General features: G+C 38.6%; 1 protein-coding gene across 1 annotated transcript in view; it reads left to right on the top strand.

Moving 5' to 3' along the window:
* Positions 1-25,472, top strand: part of LOC140395981 (TBC1 domain family member 10B-like) — an 89,712-nt gene that overhangs the window by 30,338 nt on the left and 33,902 nt on the right. Inside the window, exons 4-5 of the mRNA XM_072484012.1 lie at positions 2,960-3,066; positions 3,912-4,026. Of these exons, the coding sequence (XP_072340113.1) occupies positions 2,960-3,066; positions 3,912-4,026 (222 nt within the window). The remainder of the gene's footprint in view (positions 1-2,959; positions 3,067-3,911; positions 4,027-25,472) is intronic.

Raw genomic sequence — 25,472 nt, 5'->3', positions numbered from 1 at the left:
TCTCTGTCCGTCCCTCTCTCTGTCCGTCCCTCTCTCTGTCCGTCCCTCTCTCTGTCCGTCCCTCTCTCTGTCCGTCCCTCTCTCTGTCCGTCCCTCTCTCTGTCCGTCCCTCTCTCTGTCCGTCCCTCTCTCTGTCCGTCCCTCTCTCTGTCCGTCCCTCTCTCTGTCCGTCCCTCTCTCTGTCCGTCCCTCTCTCTGTCCGTCCCTCTCTCTGTCCGTCCCTCTCTCTGTCCGTCCCTCTCTCTGTCCGTCCCTCTCTCTGTCCGTCCCTCTCTCTGTCCGTCCCTCTCTCTGTCCGTCCCTCTCTCTGTCCGTCCCTCTCTCTGTCCGTCCCTCTCTCTGTCCGTCCCTCTCTCTGTCCGTCCCTCTCTCTGTCCGTCCCTCTCTCTGTCCGTCCCTCTCTCTGTCCGTCCCTCTCTCTGTCCGTCCCTCTCTCTGTCCGTCCCTCTCTCTGTCCGTCCCTCTCTCTGTCCGTCCCTCTCTCTGTCCGTCCCTCTCTCTGTCCGTCCCTCTCTCTGTCCGTCCCTCTCTCTGTCCGTCCCTCTCTCTGTCCGTCCTCTCTCTGTCCGTCCCTCTCTCTGTCCGTCCCTCTCTCTGTCCGTCCCTCTCTCTGTCCGTCCCTCTCTCTGTCCGTCCCTCTCTCTGTCCGTCCCTCTCTCTGTCCGTCCCTCTCTCTGTCCGTCCCTCTCTCTGTCCGTCCCTCTCTCTGTCCGTCCCTCTCTCTGTCCGTCCCCCTCTCTGTCCGTCCCCCCTCTCTGTCCGTCCCCCTCTCTGTCCGTCCCCCTCTCTGTCCGTCCCCCTCTCTGTCCGTCCCCCTCTCTGTCCGTCCCCCTCTCTGTCCGTCCCCCTCTCTGTCCGTCCCCCTCTCTGTCCGTCCCCCTCTCTGTCCGTCCCCCTCTCTGTCCGTCCCCCTCTCTGTCCGTCCCCCTCTCTGTCCGTCCCCCTCTCTGTCCGTCCCCCTCTCTGTCCGTCCCCCTCTCTGTCCGTCCCCCTCTCTGTCCGTCCCCCTCTCTGTCCGTCCCCCTCTCTGTCCGTCCCCCTCTCTGTCCGTCCCCCTCTCTGTCCGTCCCCCTCTCTGTCCGTCCCCCTCTCTGTCCGTCCCCCTCTCTGTCCGTCCCCCTCTCTGTCCGTCCCCCTCTCTGTCCGTCCCCCTCTCTGTCCGTCCCCCTCTCTGTCCGTCCCCCTCTCTGTCCGTCCCCCTCTCTGTCCGTCCCCCTCTCTGTCCGTCCCCCTCTCTGTCCGTCCCCCTCTCTGTCCGTCCCCCTCTCTGTCCGTCCCCCTCTCTGTCCGTCCCCCTCTCTGTCCGTCCCCCTCTCTGTCCGTCCCCCTCTCTGTCCGTCCCCCTCTCTGTCCGTCCCCCTCTCTGTCCGTCCCCCTCTCTCTCTGTGCGTCTCTCTCTCTCTGTGCGTCTCTCTCTCTGTCCATCTCTCTCTCTCTGTCCGTCTCTCTCTGCGTCTCTCTCTCTCTCTCTCTCTCTGCGTCTCTCTCTCTCTCTCTCTCTCTGCGTCTCTCTCTCTCTCTCTCTCTCTGCGTCTCTCTCTCTCTCTCTGTGCGTCTCTCTCTCGCTCTCTGTCCGTCTCTCTATCTGTCTATCTCACTTTCTCTCTCTCTCTCTTTCTCTCTCTATCCGTCTCTCTCTCTGTCCATCTGTCTACCTGTCCGTCTCTCTCTCTCTTTCCTCTCTGTCCGTCTCTCTCTCTATCTGTCCGTCTTTCTCTCTCTCTCTCTTTCTCTCTCTGTCCGTCCCTCTCTCTGTCCGTCCCTCTCTCTGTCCGTCCCTCTCTCTGTCCGTCCCTCTCTCTGTCCGTCCCTCTCTCTGTCCGTCCCTCTCTCTGTCCGTCCCTCTCTCTGTCCGTCCCTCTCTCTGTCCGTCCCTCTCTCTGTCCGTCCCTCTCTCTGTCCGTCCCTCTCTCTGTCCGTCCCTCTCTCTGTCCGTCCCTCTCTCTGTCCGTCCCTCTCTCTGTCCGTCCCTCTCTCTGTCCGTCCCTCTCTCTGTCCGTCCCTCTCTCTGTCCGTCCCTCTCTCTGTCCGTCCTCTCTCTGTCCGTCCCTCTCTCTGTCCGTCCCTCTCTCTGTCCGTCCCTCTCTCTGTCCGTCCCTCTCTCTGTCCGTCCCTCTCTCTGTCCGTCCCTCTCTCTGTCCGTCCCTCTCTCTGTCCGTCCCTCTCTCTGTCCGTCCCTCTCTCTGTCCGTCCCTCTCTCTGTCCGTCCCTCTCTCTGTCCGTCCCTCTCTCTGTCCGTCCCTCTCTCTGTCCGTCCCTCTCTCTGTCCGTCCCTCTCTCTGTCCGTCCCTCTCTCTGTCCGTCTCTCTCTCTCTCTATCTGTCCGTCTCTCTCTCTCTCTCTCTTTGTTCGCCCCTCTCTCTGTCCGTCTCTGTGTTTCTCTATCTTTAGCTCCCCCTCTCCCATGCTTTTGTCTTTGGAGCCTGGCCATTGTGTTGAAATATCTGCTTGTCCTAGGGCTGGGTGTGTGTTTGTTTAGTGTGTGTATGGGCAGCCGCGAAAGCAGTGAGTGCCTTTGCTCTCTCTGTCCCATACACTCCTCCCTCCCTCTGAGGAAGCACTCTTACGCAGTTTCATTGCAACACGCTTGCTCTGGAACCTCCTGGGAAGTGAAACTGGCAAAGCCGTGGGTGTCTCCGCGTGCGATGACCATGCCGCCCATCCTGAACTGCTTCCTGTCTGCCTGAAGTTCCTCACGCCCTGTGCTCTGACAGCCTCTTGTACCCCATCACCTCGGTCAACACCCTCTCCTACCCCACCCCCATATCAGACGGACCCCTGCTCACGCTGTCGTCTTTCAGCACCTCCCGAAAAAACCCAGGTGTCTGACATGTCCACTCCCCCCGACTGTGCAGCTGGCCCCTCCTGCCTTTGCACACCCTCCTCGCCCCTCCCGTGATCCTCTCCACCTCTCCTGCGACCCTCCTAACCTCTGCTCTCTCGTCTTTCTCTTCTACAGGATTTGGATCGACAGCAGGGCGACCCCAAGTGGCTGGACATTATCGAGAAGGATTTGCACAGACAGTTTCCATTCCATGAAATGTTTGCCTCGCGCGGGGGTCATGGGTAGGTCAGCTATGGGATTCGGCCAAGCGGACAGGTTAAAGAGACCTGGCGCAGTGCCCTCAAAAGCCACTGCAACAACCTTTATTTAAGTGTAGCCCAGTTGATTCTGAACCAAGTTTCTCACTCTCAAATTGAATAGTCAATTCTACCTCCTGGGACACTCGCTCCCGCCGCCACCTTGGACAAGTAGCAAGATTCCACACAATGACCATCTTCAACAAGAGAGGATCAAACCATCTCTACCTTGACCTTCAATGGCATCACCATCGCTGAATCCTCCCCAGTATCACCACTCAATGGGGGTTACCATTGACCAGAAACTGAACTGGACCCAGCCATATAAATACTGTTGCTCCCAGAGCAGGTCAGAAGCTGGGAATCCTGCGGAGAGTCACTCACCTCCTGATTCTCTTCCCCGCCCCCCCAAAAAAAAGCCCATCCACCATCTACAAGGACACAAGTCAGGAGTGTGATGGGACCCTCTCCAGTTGCCTGGATGAGTGCAGCTCCCAACAACACTCGAGAAGCTCGACACCATCCAGGACAAAGCTGCTCCCGCTCGATCGATACGCTAACCCCGCCTTCCACATCCGCTCCCCCCGCCCCCCCCCCCCCCCCCCCACCGACGCACCACGGCAGCCATGTGTACCGTCTACAAGATGCACGGCAGCCACTCGCTGAGGCTCCTTCAACAGCACCTTCCAAACGCGCCACCTTTCCCACTGAGAAGGACAAGGGGCTTCGCGGGTTGGGGGTGGGAACTGGGGCCCCTCGCTGAGGGCTGATTCACGCCCCCGATACTGGAGCTAACGGTATCTCTCACCTTGCCCGTTTTCTCTTTGCAGGCAGCAGGATCTGTATCGCATCCTCAAGGCGTACACCATCTACAGACCCGAGGAGGGATACTGTCAAGCACAAGCCCCTGTTGCAGCTGTACTGCTCATGCATATGCCGGCAGAGGTGAGAGATGGCAACACATCCTGGATGTCATTCGCAATTATCCATTATCCTTACACTCTGAATACACTGCGCAGTTTGATTATTCTGCCTGAATACACTGCACAGTTTGATTATTACGGTCTGAATACACTGCACAGTTTGATTATTACTGTCTGAATACACTGCACAGTTTGATTATTACTGTCTGAATACACTGCACAGTTTGATTATTACGGTCTGAATACACTGCACAGTTTGATTATTACTGTCTGACTACACTGCACAGTTTGATTATTACGGTCTGAACAGTGCGCATTTTGATTATTACTGTCTGAATACACTGCACAGTTTGATTATTACTGTCTGAATACACTGCACAGTTTGATTATTACTGTCTGAATACACTGCACAGTTTGATTATTACTGTCTGAATACACTGCACAGTTTGATTATTACTGTCTGAACACACTGCACAGTTTGATTATTACTGTCTGAATACACTGCACAGTTTGATTTTTACTGTCTGAATACACTGCACAGTTTGATTATTTCTGTCTGAATACACTGCACAGTTTGATTATTACTGTCTGAATACTGCACAGTTTGATTATTACTGTCTGAATACACTGCACAGTTTGATTATTACTGTCTGAACACTGCACAGTTTCATTATTACGGTCTGAATACACTGCACAGTTTGATTATTACTGTCTGACTACACTGCACAGTTTGATTATTACGGTCTGAACAGTGCGCATTTTGATTATTACTGTCTGTATACACTGCACAATTTGATTATTACTGTCTGAATACACGGCACAGTTTGATTATTACTGTCTGAACACTGCACAGTTTGATTATTACTGTCTGAATACACTGCACAGTTTGATTATTACTGTCTGAATACACTGCACAGTTTGATTATTACTGTCTGAATACACTGCACAGTTTGATTATTACAATCTGAATACTGCACAGTTTGATTATTACTGTCTGAACACTGCACAGTTTGATTATTACTGTCTGACTACACTGCACAGTTTGATTATTACTGTCTGAATACACTGCACAGTTTGATTATTACTGTCTGAACACACTGCACAGTTTGATTATTACTGTCTGAACAGTGCGCATTTTGATTATTACTGTCTGAATACACTGCACAGTTTGATTATTACTGTCTGAATACACTGCACAGTTTGATTATTACTGTCTGAATACACTGCACAGTTTGATTATTACTGTCTGAATACACTGCACAGTTTGATTATTACTGTCTGAACACACTGCACAGTTTGATTATTACTGTCTGACTACACTGCACAGTTTGATTATTACTGTCTGAATACACTGCACAGTTTGATTATTACTGTCTGAATACACTGCACAGTTTGATTATTACTGTCTGAATACACTGCACAGTTTGATTATTACTGTCTGAACAGTGCGCATTTTGATTATTACTGTCTGAATACACTGCACAGTTTGATTATTACTGTCTGAATACACTGCACAGTTTGATTATAACTGTCTGAATACACTGCACAGTTTGATTATTACTGTCTGAACAGTGCACATTTTGATTATTACTGTCTGAATACACTGCACAGTTTGATTATTACTGTCTGAATACACTGCACAGTTTGATTATTACTGTCTGAATACACTGCACAGTTTGATTATTACTGTCTGAACACACTGCACAGTTTGATTATTACTCTCTGAATACACTGCACAGTTTGATTATTACACTCTGAATACACTGCACAGTTTGATTATTACTGTCTAAATACACTGCACAGTTTGATTATTGCTGTCTGAATACACTGCACAGTTTGATTATTACTGTCTGAATACACTGCACAGTTTGATTATTACTGTCTGAATACACTGCACAGTTTGATTATTACTGTCTGAATACACTGCACAGTTTGATTATTACTGTCTGAATACACTGCACAGTTTGATTATTACTGTTTGAATACACTGCACAGTTTGATTATTACTGTCTGAATACACTGCACAGTTTGATTATTACTGTCTGAATACACTGCACAGTTTGATTATTACTGTCTGAATACACTGCACAGTTTGATTATTACTGTCTGAATACACTGCACAGTTTGATTATTACTATCTGAATACACTGCACAGTTTGATTATTACGGTCTGAATACACTGCACAGTTTGATTATTACACTCTGAATACACTGCACAGTTTGATTATTACTGTCTGAATACACTGCACAGTTTGATTATTACTGTCTGAATACACTGCACAGTTTGATTATTACTGTCTGAATACACTGCACAGTTTGATTATTACACTCTGAATACACTGCGCAGTTTGATTATTACTGTCTGAATACACTGCACAGTTTGATTATTACTGTCTGAATACACTGCACAGTTTGATTATTACTGTCTGAATACACTGCACAGTTTGATTATTACTGTCTGAATACACTGCACAGTTTGATTATTACTGTCTGAATACACTGCACAGTTTGATTATTACTGTCTGAACACACTGCACAGTTTGATTATTACTCTCTGAATACACTGCACAGTTTGATTATTACACTCTGAATACACTGCACAGTTTGATTATTACTGTCTAAATACACTGCACAGTTTGATTATTGCTGTCTGAATACACTGCACAGTTTGATTATTACTGTCTGAATACACTGCACAGTTTGATTATTACTGTCTGAATACACTGCACAGTTTGATTATTACTGTCTGAATACACTGCACAGTTTGATTATTACTGTCTGAATACACTGCACAGTTTGATTATTACTGTTTGAATACACTGCACAGTTTGATTATTACTGTCTGAATACACTGCACAGTTTGATTATTACTGTCTGAATACACTGCACAGTTTGATTATTACTGTCTGAATACACTGCACAGTTTGATTATTACTGTCTGAATACACTGCACAGTTTGATTATTACTATCTGAATACACTGCACAGTTTGATTATTACGGTCTGAATACACTGCACAGTTTGATTATTACACTCTGAATACACTGCACAGTTTGATTATTACTGTCTGAATACACTGCACAGTTTGATTATTACTGTCTGAATACACTGCACAGTTTGATTATTACTGTCTGAATACACTGCACAGTTTGATTATTACACTCTGAATACACTGCGCAGTTTGATTATTACTGTCTGAATACACTGCACAGTTTGATTATTACTGTCTGAATACACTGCACAGTTTGATTATTACTGTCTGAATACACTGCACAGTTTGATTATTACTGTATGAATACACTGCACAGTTTGATTATTACGGGCTGAATACACTGCACAATTTGATTATTACTGTCTGAATACACTGCACAGTTTGATTATTACTGTCTGAATACACTGCACAGTTTGATTATTACTGTCTGAATACACTGCACAGTTTGATTATTACTGTCTGAATACACTGCACAGTTTGATTATTACGGTCTGAATACACTGCACAGTTTGATTATTACTGTCTGTATACACTGCACAGTTTGATTATTACTGTCTGAATACACTGCACAGTTTGATTATTACTGTCTGAATACACTGCACAGTTTGATTATTACTGTCTGAATACACTGCACAGTTTGATTATTACTGTCTGAACACACTGCACAGTTTGATTATTACTGTCTGACTACACTGCACAGTTTGATTATTACTGTCTGAATAAACTGCACAGTTTGATTATTACTGTCTGAATACACTGCACAGTTTGATTATAACTGTCTGAATACACTGCACAGTTTGATTATTACTGTCTGAACAGTGCGCATTTTGATTATTACTGTCTGAATACACTGCACAGTTTGATTATTACTGTCTGAATACACTGCACAGTTTGATTATTACTGTCTGAATACACTGCACAGTTTGATTATTACTGTCTGAACACACTGCACAGTTTGATTATTACTCTCTGAATACACTGCACAGTTTGATTATTACACTCTGAATACACTGCACAGTTTGATTATTACTGTCTAAATACACTGCACAGTTTGATTATTGCTGTCTGAATACACTGCACAGTTTGATTATTACTGTCTGAATACACTGCACAGTTTGATTATTACTGTCTGAATACACTGCACAGTTTGATTATTACTGTCTGAATACACTGCACAGTTTGATTATTACTGTCTGAATACACTGCACAGTTTGATTATTACTGTTTGAATACACTGCACAGTTTGATTATTACTGTCTGAATACACTGCACAGTTTGATTATTACTGTCTGAATACACTGCACAGTTTGATTATTACTGTCTGAATACACTGCACAGTTTGATTATTACTGTCTGAATACACTGCACAGTTTGATTATTACTATCTGAATACACTGCACAGTTTGATTATTACGGTCTGAATACACTGCACAGTTTGATTATTACACTCTGAATACACTGCACAGTTTGATTATTACTGTCTGAATACACTGCACAGTTTGATTATTACTGTCTGAATACACTGCACAGTTTGATTATTACTGTCTGAATACACTGCACAGTTTGATTATTACACTCTGAATACACTGCGCAGTTTGATTATTACTGTCTGAATACACTGCACAGTTTGATTATTACTGTCTGAATACACTGCACAGTTTGATTATTACTGTCTGAATACACTGCACAGTTTGATTATTACTGTATGAATACACTGCACAGTTTGATTATTACGGGCTGAATACACTGCACAATTTGATTATTACTGTCTGAATACACTGCACAGTTTGATTATTACTGTCTGAATACACTGCACAGTTTGATTATTACTGTCTGAATACACTGCACAGTTTGATTATTACTGTCTGAATACACTGCACAGTTTGATTATTACGGTCTGAATACACTGCACAGTTTGATTATTACTGTCTGTATACACTGCACAGTTTGATTATTACTGTCTGAATACACTGCACAGTTTGATTATTACTGTCTGAATACACTGCACAGTTTGATTATTACTGTCTGAATACACTGCACAGTTTGATTATTACTGTCTGAATACACTGCACAGTTTGATTATTACTGTCTGAATACACTGCACAGTTTGATTATTACTGTCTGAATACACTGCACAGTTTGATTATTACTGTCTGAATACACTGCACAGTTTGATTATTACTGTCTGAATACACTGCACAGTTTGATTATTACTGTCTGAATACACTGCACAGTTTGATTATTATTGTCTGAATACACTGCACAGTTTGATTATTACTGTCTGAATATACTGCACAGTTTGATTATTACACTCTGAATACACTGCACAGTTTGATTATTACTGTCTGAATACACTGCACAGTTTGATTATTACTGTCTGAATACACTGCACAGTTTGATTATTACTGTCTGAACACACTGCACAGTTTGATTATTACTCTCTGAATACACTGCACAGTTTGATTATTACACTCTGAATACACTGCACAGTTTGATTATTACTGTCTAAATACACTGCACAGTTTGATTATTGCTGTCTGAATACACTGCACAGTTTGATTATTACTGTCTGAATACACTGCACAGTTTGATTATTACTGTCTGAATACACTGCACAGTTTGATTATTACTGTCTGAATACACTGCACAGTTTGATTATTACTGTCTGAATACACTGCACAGTTTGATTATTACTGTTTGAATACACTGCACAGTTTGATTATTACTGTCTGAATACACTGCACAGTTTGATTATTACTGTCTGAATACACTGCACAGTTTGATTATTACTGTCTGAATACACTGCACAGTTTGCTTATTACTGTCTGAATACACTGCACAGTTTGATTATTACTATCTGAATACACTGCACAGTTTGATTATTACGGTCTGAATACACTGCACAGTTTGATTATTACACTCTGAATACACTGCACAGTTTGATTATTACACTCTGAATACACTGCGCAGTTTGATTATTACTGTCTGAATACACTGCACAGTTTGATTATTACTGTCTGAATACACTGCACAGTTTGATTATTACGGGCTGAATACACTGCACAATTTGATTATTACTGTCTGAATACACTGCACAGTTTGATTATTACACTCTGAATACACTGCGCAGTTTGATTATTACTGTCTGAATGCACTGCACAGTTTGATTATTACTGTCTGAATACACTGCACAGTTTGATTATTACTGTCTGAATACACTGCACAGTTTGATTATTACTGTCTGAATACACTGCACAGTTTGATTATTACGGTCTGAATACACTGCACAGTTTGATTATTACTGTCTGAATACACTGCACAGTTTGATTATTACTGTCTGAATACACTGCACAGTTTGATTATTACTGTCTGAATACACTGCACAGTTTGATTATTACTGTCTGAATACACTGCACAGTTTGATTATTACTGTCTGAATACACTGCACAGTTTGATTATTACTGTCTGAATACACTGCACAGTTTGATTATTACTGTCTGAATACACTGCACAGTTTGATTATTACTGTCTGAATACACTGCACAGTTTGATTATTACTGTCTGAATACACTGCACAGTTTGATTATTACTGTCTAAATACACTGCACAGTTTGATTATTATTGTCTGAATACACTGCACAGTTTGATTATTACTGTCTGAATATACTGCACAGTTTGATTATTACACTCTGAATACACTGCACAGTTTGATTATTACTGTCTGAATACACTGCACAATTTGATTATTACTGTCTGAATACGCTGCACAGTTTGATTATTACTGTCTGAATACACTGCACAGTTTGATTATTACTGTCTGAATACACTGCACAGTTTGATTATTACTGTCTGAATACACTGCACAGTTTGATTATTACTGTCTGAACACACTGCACAGTTTGATTATTATTGTCTGAATACACTGCACAGTTTGATTATTACTGTCTGAATACACTGCACAGTTTTATTATTACTGTCTGAATACACTGCACAGTTTGATTATTACTGTCTGAACACACTGCACAGTTTGATTATTACGGTCTGAATACACTGCACAGTTTGATTATTACTGTCTGAATACACTGCACAGTTTGATTATTACTGTCTGAATACACTGCACAGTTTGATTATTACTGTCCGAATACACTGCACAGTTTGATTATTACTGTCTGAATACACTGCACAGTTTGATTATTACGGTCTGTGTACACTGCACAGTTTGATTATTACGGTCTGAATACACTGCACAGTTTGATTATTACGGTCTGAATACACTGCACAGTTTGATTATTACTGTCTGAATACACTGCACAGTTTGATTATTACTGTCTGAATACACTGCACAGTATGATTATTACTGTCTGAAGACACTGCACAGTTTGATTATTACTGTCTGAAGACACTGCACAGTTTGATTATTACTGTCTGACTACACTGCACAGTTTGATTATTACTGTCTGAATACACTGCACAGTTTGATTATTATTGTCTGAATACACTGCACAGTTTGATTATTACTGTCTGAATATACTGCACAGTTTGATTATTACACTCTGAATACACTGCACAGTTTGATTATTACTGTCTGAATACACTGCACAATTTGATTATTACTGTCTGAATACGCTGCACAGTTTGATTATTACTGTCTGAATACACTGCACAGTTTGATTATTACTGTCTGAATACACTGCACAGTTTGATTATTACTGTCTGAATACACTGCACAGTTTGATTATTACTGTCTGAATACACTGCACAGTTCGATTATTACTGTTTGAATACACTGCACAGTTTGATTATTACTGTCTGAATACACTGCACAGTTTGATTATTACTGTCTGAATACACTGCACAGTTTGATTATTACTGTCTGAATACACTGCACAGTTTGATTATTTCTGTCTGAATACACTGCACAGTTTGATTATTACTGTCTGAATACACTGCACAGTTTGATTATTACTGTCTGAATACACTGCACAGTTTGATTATTACTGTCTGAATACACTGCACAGTTTGATTATTACTGTCTGAATACACTGCACAGTTTGATTATTACTGTCTGAATACACTGCACAGTTTGATTATTACGGTCTGAATACACTGCACAGTTTGATTATTACTGTCTGTATACACTGCACAGTTTGATTATTACTGTCTGAATACACTGCACAGTTTGATTATTACTGTCTGAATACACTGCACAGTTTGATTATTACTGTCTGAATACACTGCACAGTTTGATTATTTCTGTCTGAATACACTGCACAGTTTGATTATTACTGTCTGAATACACTGCACAGTTTGATTATTACTGTCTGAATACACTGCACAGTTTGATTATTACTGTCTGAATACACTGCACAGTTTGATTATTACTGTCTGAATACACTGCACAGTTTGATTATTACTGTCTGAATACACTGCACAGTTTGATTATTATTGTCTGAATACACTGCACAGTTTGATTATTACTGTCTGAATATACTGCACAGTTTGATTATTACACTCTGAATACACTGCACAGTTTGATTATTACTGTCTGAATACACTGCACAATTTGATTATTACTGTCTGAATACGCTGCACAGTTTGATTATTACTGTCTGAATACACTGCACAGTTTGATTATTACTGTCTGAACACACTGCACAGTTTGATTATTACTGTCTGACTACACTGCACAGTTTGATTATTACTGTCTGAATAAACTGCACAGTTTGATTATTACTGTCTGAATACACTGCACAGTTTGATTATAACTGTCTAAATACACTGCACAGTTTGATTATTACTGTCTGAACAGTGCGCATTTTGATTATTACTGTCTGAATACACTGCAAAGTTTGATTATTACTGTCTGAATACACTGCACAGTTTGATTATTACTGTCTGAATACACTGCACAGTTTGATTATTACTGTCTGAACACACTGCACAGTTTGATTATTACTCTCTGAATACACTGCACAGTTTGATTATTACACTCTGAATACACTGCACAGTTTGATTATTACTGTCTAAATACACTGCACAGTTTGATTATTGCTGTCTGAATACACTGCACAGTTTGATTATTACTGTCTGAATACACTGCACAGTTTGATTATTACTGTCTGAATACACTGCACAGTTTGATTATTACTGTCTGAATACACTGCACAGTTTGATTATTACTGTCTGAATACACTGCACAGTTTGATTATTACTGTCTGAATACACTGCACAGTTTGATTATTACTGTCTGAATACACTGCACAGTTTGCTTATTACTGTCTGAATACACTGCACAGTTTGATTATTACTATCTGAATACACTGCACAGTTTGATTATTACGGTCTGAATACACTGCACAGTTTGATTATTACACTCTGAATACACTGCACAGTTTGATTATTACTGTCTGAATACACTGCACAGTTTGATTATTACTGTCTGAATACACTGCACAGTTTGATTATTACTGTCTGAATACACTGCACAGTTTGATTATTACACTCTGAATACACTGCGCAGTTTGATTATTACTGTCTGAATACACTGCACAGTTTGATTATTACTGTCTGAATACACTGCACAGTTTGATTATTACTGTCTGAATACACTGCACAGTTTGATTATTACTGTATGAATACACTGCACAGTTTGATTATTACGGGCTGAATACACTGCACAATTTGATTATTACTGTCTGAATACACTGCACAGTTTGATTATTACACTCTGAATACACTGCGCAGTTTGATTATTACTGTCTGAATGCACTGCACAGTTTGATTATTACTGTCTGAATACACTGCACAGTTTGATTATTACTGTCTGAATACACTGCACAGTTTGATTATTACTGTCTGAATACACTGCACAGTTTGATTATTACGGTCTGAATACACTGCACAGTTTGATTATTACTGTCTGAATACACTGCACAGTTTGATTATTACTGTCTGAATACACTGCACAGTTTGATTATTACTGTCTGAATACACTGCACAGTTTGATTATTACTGTCTGAATACACTGCACAGTTTGATTATTACTGTCTGAATACACTGCACAGTTTGATTATTACTGTCTGAATACACTGCACAGTTTGATTATTACTGTCTGAATACACTGCACAGTTTGATTATTACTGTCTGAATACACTGCACAGTTTGATTATTACTGTCTTAATACACTGCACAGTTTGATTATTACTGTCTAAATACACTGCACAGTTTGATTATTATTGTCTGAATACACTGCACAGTTTGATTATTACTGTCTGAATATACTGCACAGTTTGATTATTACACTCTGAATACACTGCACAGTTTGATTATTACTGTCTGAATACACTGCACAATTTGATTATTACTGTCTGAATACGCTGCACAGTTTGATTATTACTGTCTGAATACACTGCACAGTTTGATTATTACTGTCTGAATACACTGCACAGTTTGATTATTACTGTCTGAATACACTGCACAGTTTGATTATTACTGTCTGAACACACTGCACAGTTTGATTATTATTGTCTGAATACACTGCACAGTTTGATTATTACTGTCTGAATACACTGCACAGTTTTATTATTACTGTCTGAATACACTGCACAGTTTGATTATTACTGTCTGAACACACTGCACAGTTTGATTATTACGGTCTGAATACACTGCACAGTTTGATTATTACTGTCTGAATACACTGCACAGTTTGATTATTACTGTCTGAATACACTGCACAGTTTGATTATTACTGTCTGAATACACTGCACAGTTTGATTATTACTGTCTGAATACACTGCACAGTTTGATTATTACGGTCTGTGTACACTGCACAGTTTGATTATTACTGTCTGAATACACTGCACAGTTTGATTATTACGGTCTGAATACACTGCACAGTTTGATTATTACTGTCTGAATACACTGCACAGTTTGATTATTACTGTCTGAACACACTGCACAGTTTGATTATTACTGTCTGAATACACTGCACAGTTTGATTATTACTGTCTGAATACACTGCACAGTTTGATTATTACGGTCTGAATACACTGCACAGTTTGATTATTACTGTCTGAATACACTGCACAGTTTGATTATTACTGTCTGAATACACTGCACAGTTTGATTATTACTGTCTGAATACACTGCACAGTTTGATTATTACTGTCTGAATACACTGCACAGTTTGATTATTACTGTCTGAATACACTGCACAGTTTGATTATTACTGTCTGAATACACTGCACAGTTTGATTATTACTGTCTGAATACACTGCACAGTTTGATTATTACTGTCTGAATACACTGCACAGTTTGATTATTACTGTCTGAATACACTGCACAGTTTGATTATTACTGTCTAAATACACTGCACAGTTTGATTATTATTGTCTGAATACACTGCACAGTTTGATTATTACTGTCTGAATATACTGCACAGTTTGATTATTACACTCTGAATACACTGCACAGTTTGATTATTACTGTCTGAATACACTGCACAATTTGATTATTACTGTCTGAATACGCTGCACAGTTTGATTATTACTGTCTGAATACACTGCACAGTTTGATTATTACTGTCTGAATACACTGCACAGTTTGATTATTACTGTCTGAATACACTGCACAGTTTGATTATTACTGTCTGAACACACTGCACAGTTTGATTATTATTGTCTGAATACACTGCACAGTTTGATTATTACTGTCTGAATACACTGCACAGTTTTATTATTACTGTCTGAATACACTGCACAGTTTGATTATTACTGTCTGAACACACTGCACAGTTTGATTATTACGGTCTGAATACACTGCACAGTTTGATTATTACTGTCTGAATACACTGCACAGTTTGATTATTACTGTCTGAATACACTGCACAGTTTGATTATTACTGTCCGAATACACTGCACAGTTTGATTATTACTGTCTGAATACACTGCACAGTTTGATTATTACGGTCTGTGTACACTGCACAGTTTGATTATTACTGTCTGAATACACTGCACAGTTTGATTATTACGGTCTGAATACACTGCACAGTTTGATTATTACTGTCTGAATACACTGCACAGTTTGATTATTACTGTCTGAATACACTGCACAGTTTGATTATTACTGTCTGAATACACTGCACAGTTTGATTATTACTGTCTGAAGACACTGCACAGTTTGATTATTACTGTCTGACTACACTGCACAGTTTGATTATTACTGTCTGAATACACTGCACAGTTTGATTATTATTGTCTGAATACACTGCACAGTTTGATTATTACTGTCTGAATATACTGCACAGTTTGATTATTACACTCTGAATACACTGCACAGTTTGATTATTACTGTCTGAATACACTGCACAATTTGATTATTACTGTCTGAATACGCTGCACAGTTTGATTATTACTGTCTGAATACACTGCACAGTTTGATTATTACTGTCTGAATACACTGCACAGTTTGATTATTACTGTCTGAATACACTGCACAGTTTGATTATTACTGTCTGAATACACTGCACAGTTCGATTATTACTGTTTGAATACACTGCACAGTTTGATTATTACTGTCTGAATACACTGCACAGTTTGATTATTACTGTCTGAATACACTGCACAGTTTGATTATTACTGTCTGAATACACTGCACAGTTTGATTATTACTGTCTGAATACACTGCACAGTTTGATTATTACTGTCTGAATACACTGCACAGTTTGATTATTACTGTCTGAATACACTGCACAGTTTGATTATTACTGTCTGAATACACTGCACAGTTTGATTATTACTGTCTGAATACACTGCACAGTTTGATTATTACTGTCTGAATACACTGCACAGTTTGATTATTACGGTCTGAATACACTGCACAGTTTGATTATTACTGTCTGTATACACTGCACAGTTTGATTATTACTGTCTGAATACACTGCACAGTTTGATTATTACTGTCTGAATACACTGCACAGTTTGATTATTACTGTCTGAATACACTGCACAGTTTGATTATTACTGTCTGAATACACTGCACAGTTTGATTATTACTGTCTGAATACACTGCACAGTTTGATTATTACTGTCTGAATACACTGCACAGTTTGATTATTACTGTCTGAATACACTGCACAGTTTGATTATTACTGTCTGAATACACTGCACAGTTTGATTATTACTGTCTGAATACACTGCACAGTTTGATTATTATTGTCTGAATACACTGCACAGTTTGATTATTACTGTCTGAATATACTGCACAGTTTGATTATTACACTCTGAATACACTGCACAGTTTGATTATTACTGTCTGAATACACTGCACAATTTGATTATTACTGTCTGAATACGCTGCACAGTTTGATTATTACTGTCTGAATACACTGCACAGTTTGATTATTACTGTCTGAACACTGCACAGTTTGATTATTACTGTCTGACTACACTGCACAGTTTGATTATTACTGTCTGAATAAACTGCACAGTTTGATTATTACTGTCTGAATACACTGCACAGTTTGATTATAACTGTCTGAATACACTGCACAGTTTGATTATTACTGTCTGAACAGTGCGCATTTTGATTATTACTGTCTGAATACACTGCAAAGTTTGATTATTACTGTCTGAATACACTGCACAGTTTGATTATTACTGTCTGAATACACTGCACAGTTTGATTATTACTGTCTGAACACACTGCACAGTTTGATTATTACTCTCTGAATACACTGCACAGTTTGATTATTACACTCTGAATACACTGCACAGTTTGATTATTACTGTCTAAATACACTGCACAGTTTGATTATTGCTGTCTGAATACACTGCACAGTTTGATTATTACTGTCTGAATACACTGCACAGTTTGATTATTACTGTCTGAATACACTGCACAGTTTGATTATTACTGTCTGAATACACTGCACAGTTTGATTATTACTGTCTGAATACACTGCACAGTTTGATTATTACTGTTTGAATACACTGCACAGTTTGATTATTACTGTCTGAATACACTGCACAGTTTGATTATTACTGTCTGAATACACTGCACAGTTTGATTATTACTGTCTGAATACACTGCACAGTTTGCTTATTACTGTCTGAATACACTGCACAGTTTGATTATTACTATCTGAATACACTGCACAGTTTGATTATTACGGTCTGAATACACTGCACAGTTTTATTATTACTGTCTGAATACACTGCACAGTTTGATTATTACTGTCTGAACACACTGCACAGTTTGATTATTACGGTCTGAATACACTGCACAGTTTGATTATTACTGTCTGAATACACTGCACAGTTTGATTATTACTGTCTGAATACACTGCACAGTTTGATTATTACTGTCTGAATACACTGCACAGTTTGATTATTACTGTCTGAATACACTGCACAGTTTGATTATTACGGTCTGTGTACACTGCACAGTTTGATTATTACTGTCTGAATACACTGCACAGTTTGATTATTACGGTCTGAATACACTGCACAGTTTGATTATTACTGTCTGAATACACTGCACAGTTTGATTATTACTGTCTGAACACACTGCACAGTTTGATTATTACTGTCTGAATACACTGCACAGTTTGATTATTACTGTCTGAATACACTGCACAGTTTGATTATTACGGTCTGAATACACTGCACAGTTTGATTATTACTGTCTGAATACACTGCACAGTTTGATTATTACTGTCTGAATACACTGCACAGTTTGATTATTACTGTCTGAATACACTGCACAGTTTGATTATTACTGTCTGAATACACTGCACAGTTTGATTATTACTGTCTGAATACACTGCACAGTTTGATTATTACTGTCTGAATACACTGCACAGTTTGATTATTACTGTCTGAATACACTGCACAGTTTGATTATTACTGTCTGAATACACTGCACAGTTTGATTATTACTGTCTGAATACACTGCACAGTTTGATTATTACTGTCTAAATACACTGCACAGTTTGATTATTATTGTCTGAATACACTGCACAGTTTGATTATTACTGTCTGAATATACTGCACAGTTTGATTATTACACTCTGAATACACTGCACAGTTTGATTATTACTGTCTGAATACACTGCACAATTTGATTATTACTGTCTGAATACGCTGCACAGTTTGATTATTACTGTCTGAATACACTGCACAGTTTGATTATTACTGTCTGAATACACTGCACAGTTTGATTATTACTGTCTGAATACACTGCACAGTTTGATTATTACTGTCTGAACACACTGCACAGTTTGATTATTATTGTCTGAATACACTGCACAGTTTGATTATTACTGTCTGAATACACTGCACAGTTTTATTATTACTGTCTGAATACACTGCACAGTTTGATTATTACTGTCTGAACACACTGCACAGTTTGATTATTACGGTCTGAATACACTGCACAGTTTGATTATTACTGTCTGAATACACTGCACAGTTTGATTATTACTGTCTGAATACACTGCACAGTTTGATTATTACTGTCCGAATACACTGCACAGTTTGATTATTACTGTCTGAATACACTGCACAGTTTGATTATTACGGTCTGTGTACACTGCACAGTTTGATTATTACTGTCTGAATACACTGCACAGTTTGATTATTACGGTCTGAATACACTGCACAGTTTGATTATTACTGTCTGAATACACTGCACAGTTTGATTATTACTGTCTGAATACACTGCACAGTTTGATTATTACTGTCTGAATACACTGCACAGTTTGATTATTACTGTCTGAAGACACTGCACAGTTTGATTATTACTGTCTGACTACACTGCACAGTTTGATTATTACTGTCTGAATACACTGCACAGTTTGATTATTATTGTCTGAATACACTGCACAGTTTGATTATTACTGTCTGAATATACTGCACAGTTTGATTATTACACTCTGAATACACTGCACAGTTTGATTATTACTGTCTGAATACACTGCACAATTTGATTATTACTGTCTGAATACGCTGCACAGTTTGATTATTACTGTCTGAATACACTGCACAGTTTGATTATTACTGTCTGAATACACTGCACAGTTTGATTATTACTGTCTGAATACACTGCACAGTTTGATTATTACTGTCTGAATACACTGCACAGTTCGATTATTACTGTTTGAATACACTGCACAGTTTGATTATTACTGTCTGAATACACTGCACAGTTTGATTATTACTGTCTGAATACACTGCACAGTTTGATTATTACTGTCTGAATACACTGCACAGTTTGATTATTACTGTCTGAATACACTGCACAGTTTGATTATTACTGTCTGAATACACTGCACAGTTTGATTATTACTGTCTGAATACACTGCACAGTTTGATTATTACTGTCTGAATACACTGCACAGTTTGATTATTACTGTCTGAATACACTGCACAGTTTGATTATTACTGTCTGAATACACTGCACAGTTTGATTATTACGGTCTGAATACACTGCACAGTTTGATTATTACTGTCTGTATACACTGCACAGTTTGATTATTACTGTCTGAATACACTGCACAGTTTGATTATTACTGTCTGAATACACTGCACAGTTTGATTATTACTGTCTGAATACACTGCACAGTTTGATTATTACTGTCTGAATACACTGCACAGTTTGATTATTACTGTCTGAATACACTGCACAGTTTGATTATTACTGTCTGAATACACTGCACAGTTTGATTATTACTGTCTGAATACACTGCACAGTTTGATTATTACTGTCTGAATACACTGCACAGTTTGATTATTACTGTCTGAATACACTGCACAGTTTGATTATTATTGTCTGAATACACTGCACAGTTTGATTATTACTGTCTGAATATACTGCACAGTTTGATTATTACACTCTGAATACACTGCACAGTTTGATTATTACTGTCTGAATACACTGCACAATTTGATTATTACTGTCTGAATACGCTGCACAGTTTGATTATTACTGTCTGAATACACTGCACAGTTTGATTATTACTGTCTGAACACTGCACAGTTTGATTATTACTGTCTGACTACACTGCACAGTTTGATTATTACTGTCTGAATAAACTGCACAGTTTGATTATTACTGTCTGAATACACTGCACAGTTTGATTATAACTGTCTGAATACACTGCACAGTTTGATTATTACTGTCTGAACAGTGCGCATTTTGATTATTACTGTCTGAATACACTGCAAAGTTTGATTATTACTGTCTGAATACACTGCACAGTTTGATTATTACTGTCTGAATACACTGCACAGTTTGATTATTACTGTCTGAACACACTGCACAGTTTGATTATTACTCTCTGAATACACTGCACAGTTTGATTATTACACTCTGAATACACTGCACAGTTTGATTATTACTGTCTAAATACACTGCACAGTTTGATTATTGCTGTCTGAATACACTGCACAGTTTGATTATTACTGTCTGAATACACTGCACAGTTTGATTATTACTGTCTGAATACACTGCACAGTTTGATTATTACTGTCTGAATACACTGCACAGTTTGATTATTACTGTCTGAATACACTGCACAGTTTGATTATTACTGTTTGAATACACTGCACAGTTTGATTATTACTGTCTGAATACACTGCACAGTTTGATTATTACTGTCTGAATACACTGCACAGTTTGATTATTACTGTCTGAATACACTGCACAGTTTGCTTATTACTGTCTGAATACACTGCACAGTTTGATTATTACTATCTGAATACACTGCACAGTTTGATTATTACGGTCTGAATACACTGCACAGTTTTATTATTACACTCTGAATACACTGCACAGTTTGATTATTACTGTCTGAATACACTGCACAGTTTGATTATTACTGTCTGAATACACTGCACAGTTTGATTATTACTGTCTGAATACACTGCACAGTTTGATTATTACACTCTGAATACACTGCGCAGTTTGATTATTACTGTCTGAATACACTGCACAGTTTGATTATTACTGTCTGAATACACTGCACAGTTTGATTATTACTGTCTGAATACACTGCACAGTTTGATTATTACTGTATGAATACACTGCACAGTTTGATTATTACGGGCTGAATACACTGCACAATTTGATTATTACTGTCTGAATACACTGCACAGTTTGATTATTACACTCTGAATACACTGCGCAGTTTGATTATTACTGTCTGAATGCACTGCACAGTTTGATTATTACTGTCTGAATACACTGCACAGTTTGATTATTACTGTCTGAATACACTGCACAGTTTGATTATTACTGTCTGAATACACTGCACAGTTTGATTATTACGGTCTGAATACACTGCACAGTTTGATTATTACTGTCTGAATACACTGCACAGTTTGATTATTACTGTCTGAATACACTGCACAGTTTGATTATTACTGTCTGAATACACTGCACAGTTTGATTATTACTGTCTGAATACACTGCACAGTTTGATTATTACTGTCTGAATACACTGCACAGTTTGATTATTACTGTCTGAATACACTGCACAGTTTGATTATTACTGTCTGAATACACTGCACAGTTTGATTATTACTGTCTGAATACACTGCACAGTTTGATTATTACTGTCTGAATACACTGCACAGTTTGATTATTACTGTCTAAATACACTGCACAGTTTGATTATTATTGTCTGAATACACTGCACAGTTTGATTATTACTGTCTGAATATACTGCACAGTTTGATTATTACACTCTGAATACACTGCACAGTTTGATTATTACTGTCTGAATACACTGCACAATTTGATTATTACTGTCTGAATACGCTGCACAGTTTGATTATTACTGTCTGAATACACTGCACAGTTTGATTATTACTGTCTGAATACACTGCACAGTTTGATTATTACTGTCTGAATACACTGCACAGTTTGATTATTACTGTCTGAACACACTGCACAGTTTGATTATTATTGTCTGAATACACTGCACAGTTTGATTATTACTGTCTGAATACACTGCACAGTTTTATTATTACTGTCTGAATACACTGCACAGTTTGATTATTACTGTCTGAACACACTGCACAGTTTGATTATTACGGTCTGAATACACTGCACAGTTTGATTATTACTGTCTGAATACACTGCACAGTTTGATTATTACTGTCTGAATACACTGCACAGTTTGATTATTACTGTCTGAATACACTGCACAGTTTGATTATTACTGTCTGAATACACTGCACAGTTTGATTATTACGGTCTGTGTACACTGCACAGTTTGATTATTACTGTCTGAATACACTGCACAGTTTGATTATTACGGTCTGAATACACTGCACAGTTTGATTATTACTGTCTGAATACACTGCACAGTTTGATTATTACTGTCTGAACACACTGCACAGTTTGATTATTACTGTCTGAATACACTGCACAGTTTGATTATTACTGTCTGAATACACTGCACAGTTTGATTATTACTGTCTGAATACACTGCACAGTTTGATTATTACTGTCTGAATACACTGCACAGTTTGATTATTACTGTCTGAAGACACTGCACAGTTTGATTATTACTGTCTGACTACACTGCACAGTTTGATTATTACTGTCTGAATACACTGCACAGTTTGATTATTATTGTCTGAATACACTGCACAGTTTGATTATTACTGTCTGAATATACTGCACAGTTTGATTATTACACTCTGAATACACTGCACAGTTTGATTATTACTGTCTGAATACACTGCACAATTTGATTATTACTGTCTGAATACGCTGCACAGTTTGATTATTACTGTCTGAATACACTGCACAGTTTGATTATTACTGTCTGAATACACTGCACAGTTTGATTATTACTGTCTGAATACACTGCACAGTTTGATTATTACTGTCTGAATACACTGCACAGTTCGATTATTACTGTTTGAATACACTGCACAGTTTGATTATTACTGTCTGAATACACTGCACAGTTTGATTATTACTGTCTGAATACACTGCACAGTTTGATTATTACTGTCTGAATACACTGCACAGTTTGATTATTACTGTCTGAATACACTGCACAGTTTGATTATTACTGTCTGAATACACTGCACAGTTTGATTATTACTGTCTGAACACACTGCACAGTTTGATTATTATTGTCTGAATACACTGCACAGTTTGATTATTACTGTCTGAATACACTGCACAGTTTTATTATTACTGTCTGAATACACTGCACAGTTTGATTATTACTGTCTGAACACACTGCACAGTTTGATTATTACTGTATGAATACACTGCACAGTTTGATTATTACGGGCTGAATACACTGCACAATTTGATTATTACTGTCTGAATACACTGCACAGTTTGATTATTACACTCTGAATACACTGCGCAGTTTGATTATTACTGTCTGAATACACTGCACAGTTTGATTATTACTGTCTGAATACACTGCACAGTTTGATTATTACTGTCTGAACACACTGCACAGTTTGATTATTATTGTCTGAATACACTGCACAGTTTGATTATTACTGTCTGAATACACTGCACAGTTTTATTATTACTGTCTGAATACACTGCACAGTTTGATTATTACTGTCTGAACACACTGCACAGTTTGATTATTACGGTCTGAATACACTGCACAGTTTGATTATTACTGTCTGAATACACTGCACAGTTTGATTATTACTGTCTGAATACACTGCACAGTTTGATTATTACTGTCTGAATACACTGCACAGTTTGATTATTACTGTCTGAATACACTGCACAGTTTGATTATTACGGTCTGTGTACACTGCACAGTTTGATTATTACTGTCTGAATACACTGCACAGTTTGATTATTACGGTCTGAATACACTGCACAGTTTGATTATTACTGTCTGAATACACTGCACAGTTTGATTATTACTGTCTGAACACACTGCACAGTTTGATTATTACTGTCTGAATACACTGCACAGTTTGATTATTACTGTCTGAATACACTGCACAGTTTGATTATTACTGTCTGAATACACTGCACAGTTTGATTATTACTGTCTGAATACACTGCACAGTTTGATTATTACTGTCTGAAGACACTGCACAGTTTGATTATTACTGTCTGACTACACTGCACAGTTTGATTATTACTGTCTGAATACACTGCACAGTTTGATTATTATTGTCTGAATACACTGCACAGTTTGATTATTACTGTCTGAATATACTGCACAGTTTGATTATTACACTCTGAATACACTGCACAGTTTGATTATTACTGTCTGAATACACTGCACAATTTGATTATTACTGTCTGAATACGCTGCACAGTTTGATTATTACTGTCTGAATACACTGCACAGTTTGATTATTACTGTCTGAATACACTGCACAGTTTGATTATTACTGTCTGAATACACTGCACAGTTTGATTATTACTGTCTGAATACACTGCACAGTTCGATTATTACTGTTTGAATACACTGCA

The sequence above is a fragment of the Scyliorhinus torazame genome, chromosome 19 (genome assembly GCF_047496885.1).
Source record: "Scyliorhinus torazame isolate Kashiwa2021f chromosome 19, sScyTor2.1, whole genome shotgun sequence".
Classification (NCBI taxonomy): Eukaryota; Metazoa; Chordata; class Chondrichthyes; order Carcharhiniformes; family Scyliorhinidae; genus Scyliorhinus; species Scyliorhinus torazame.
Note: the sequence above shows the minus strand (reverse complement) of the source record. Positions and strands in the feature narration are given on the sequence as shown.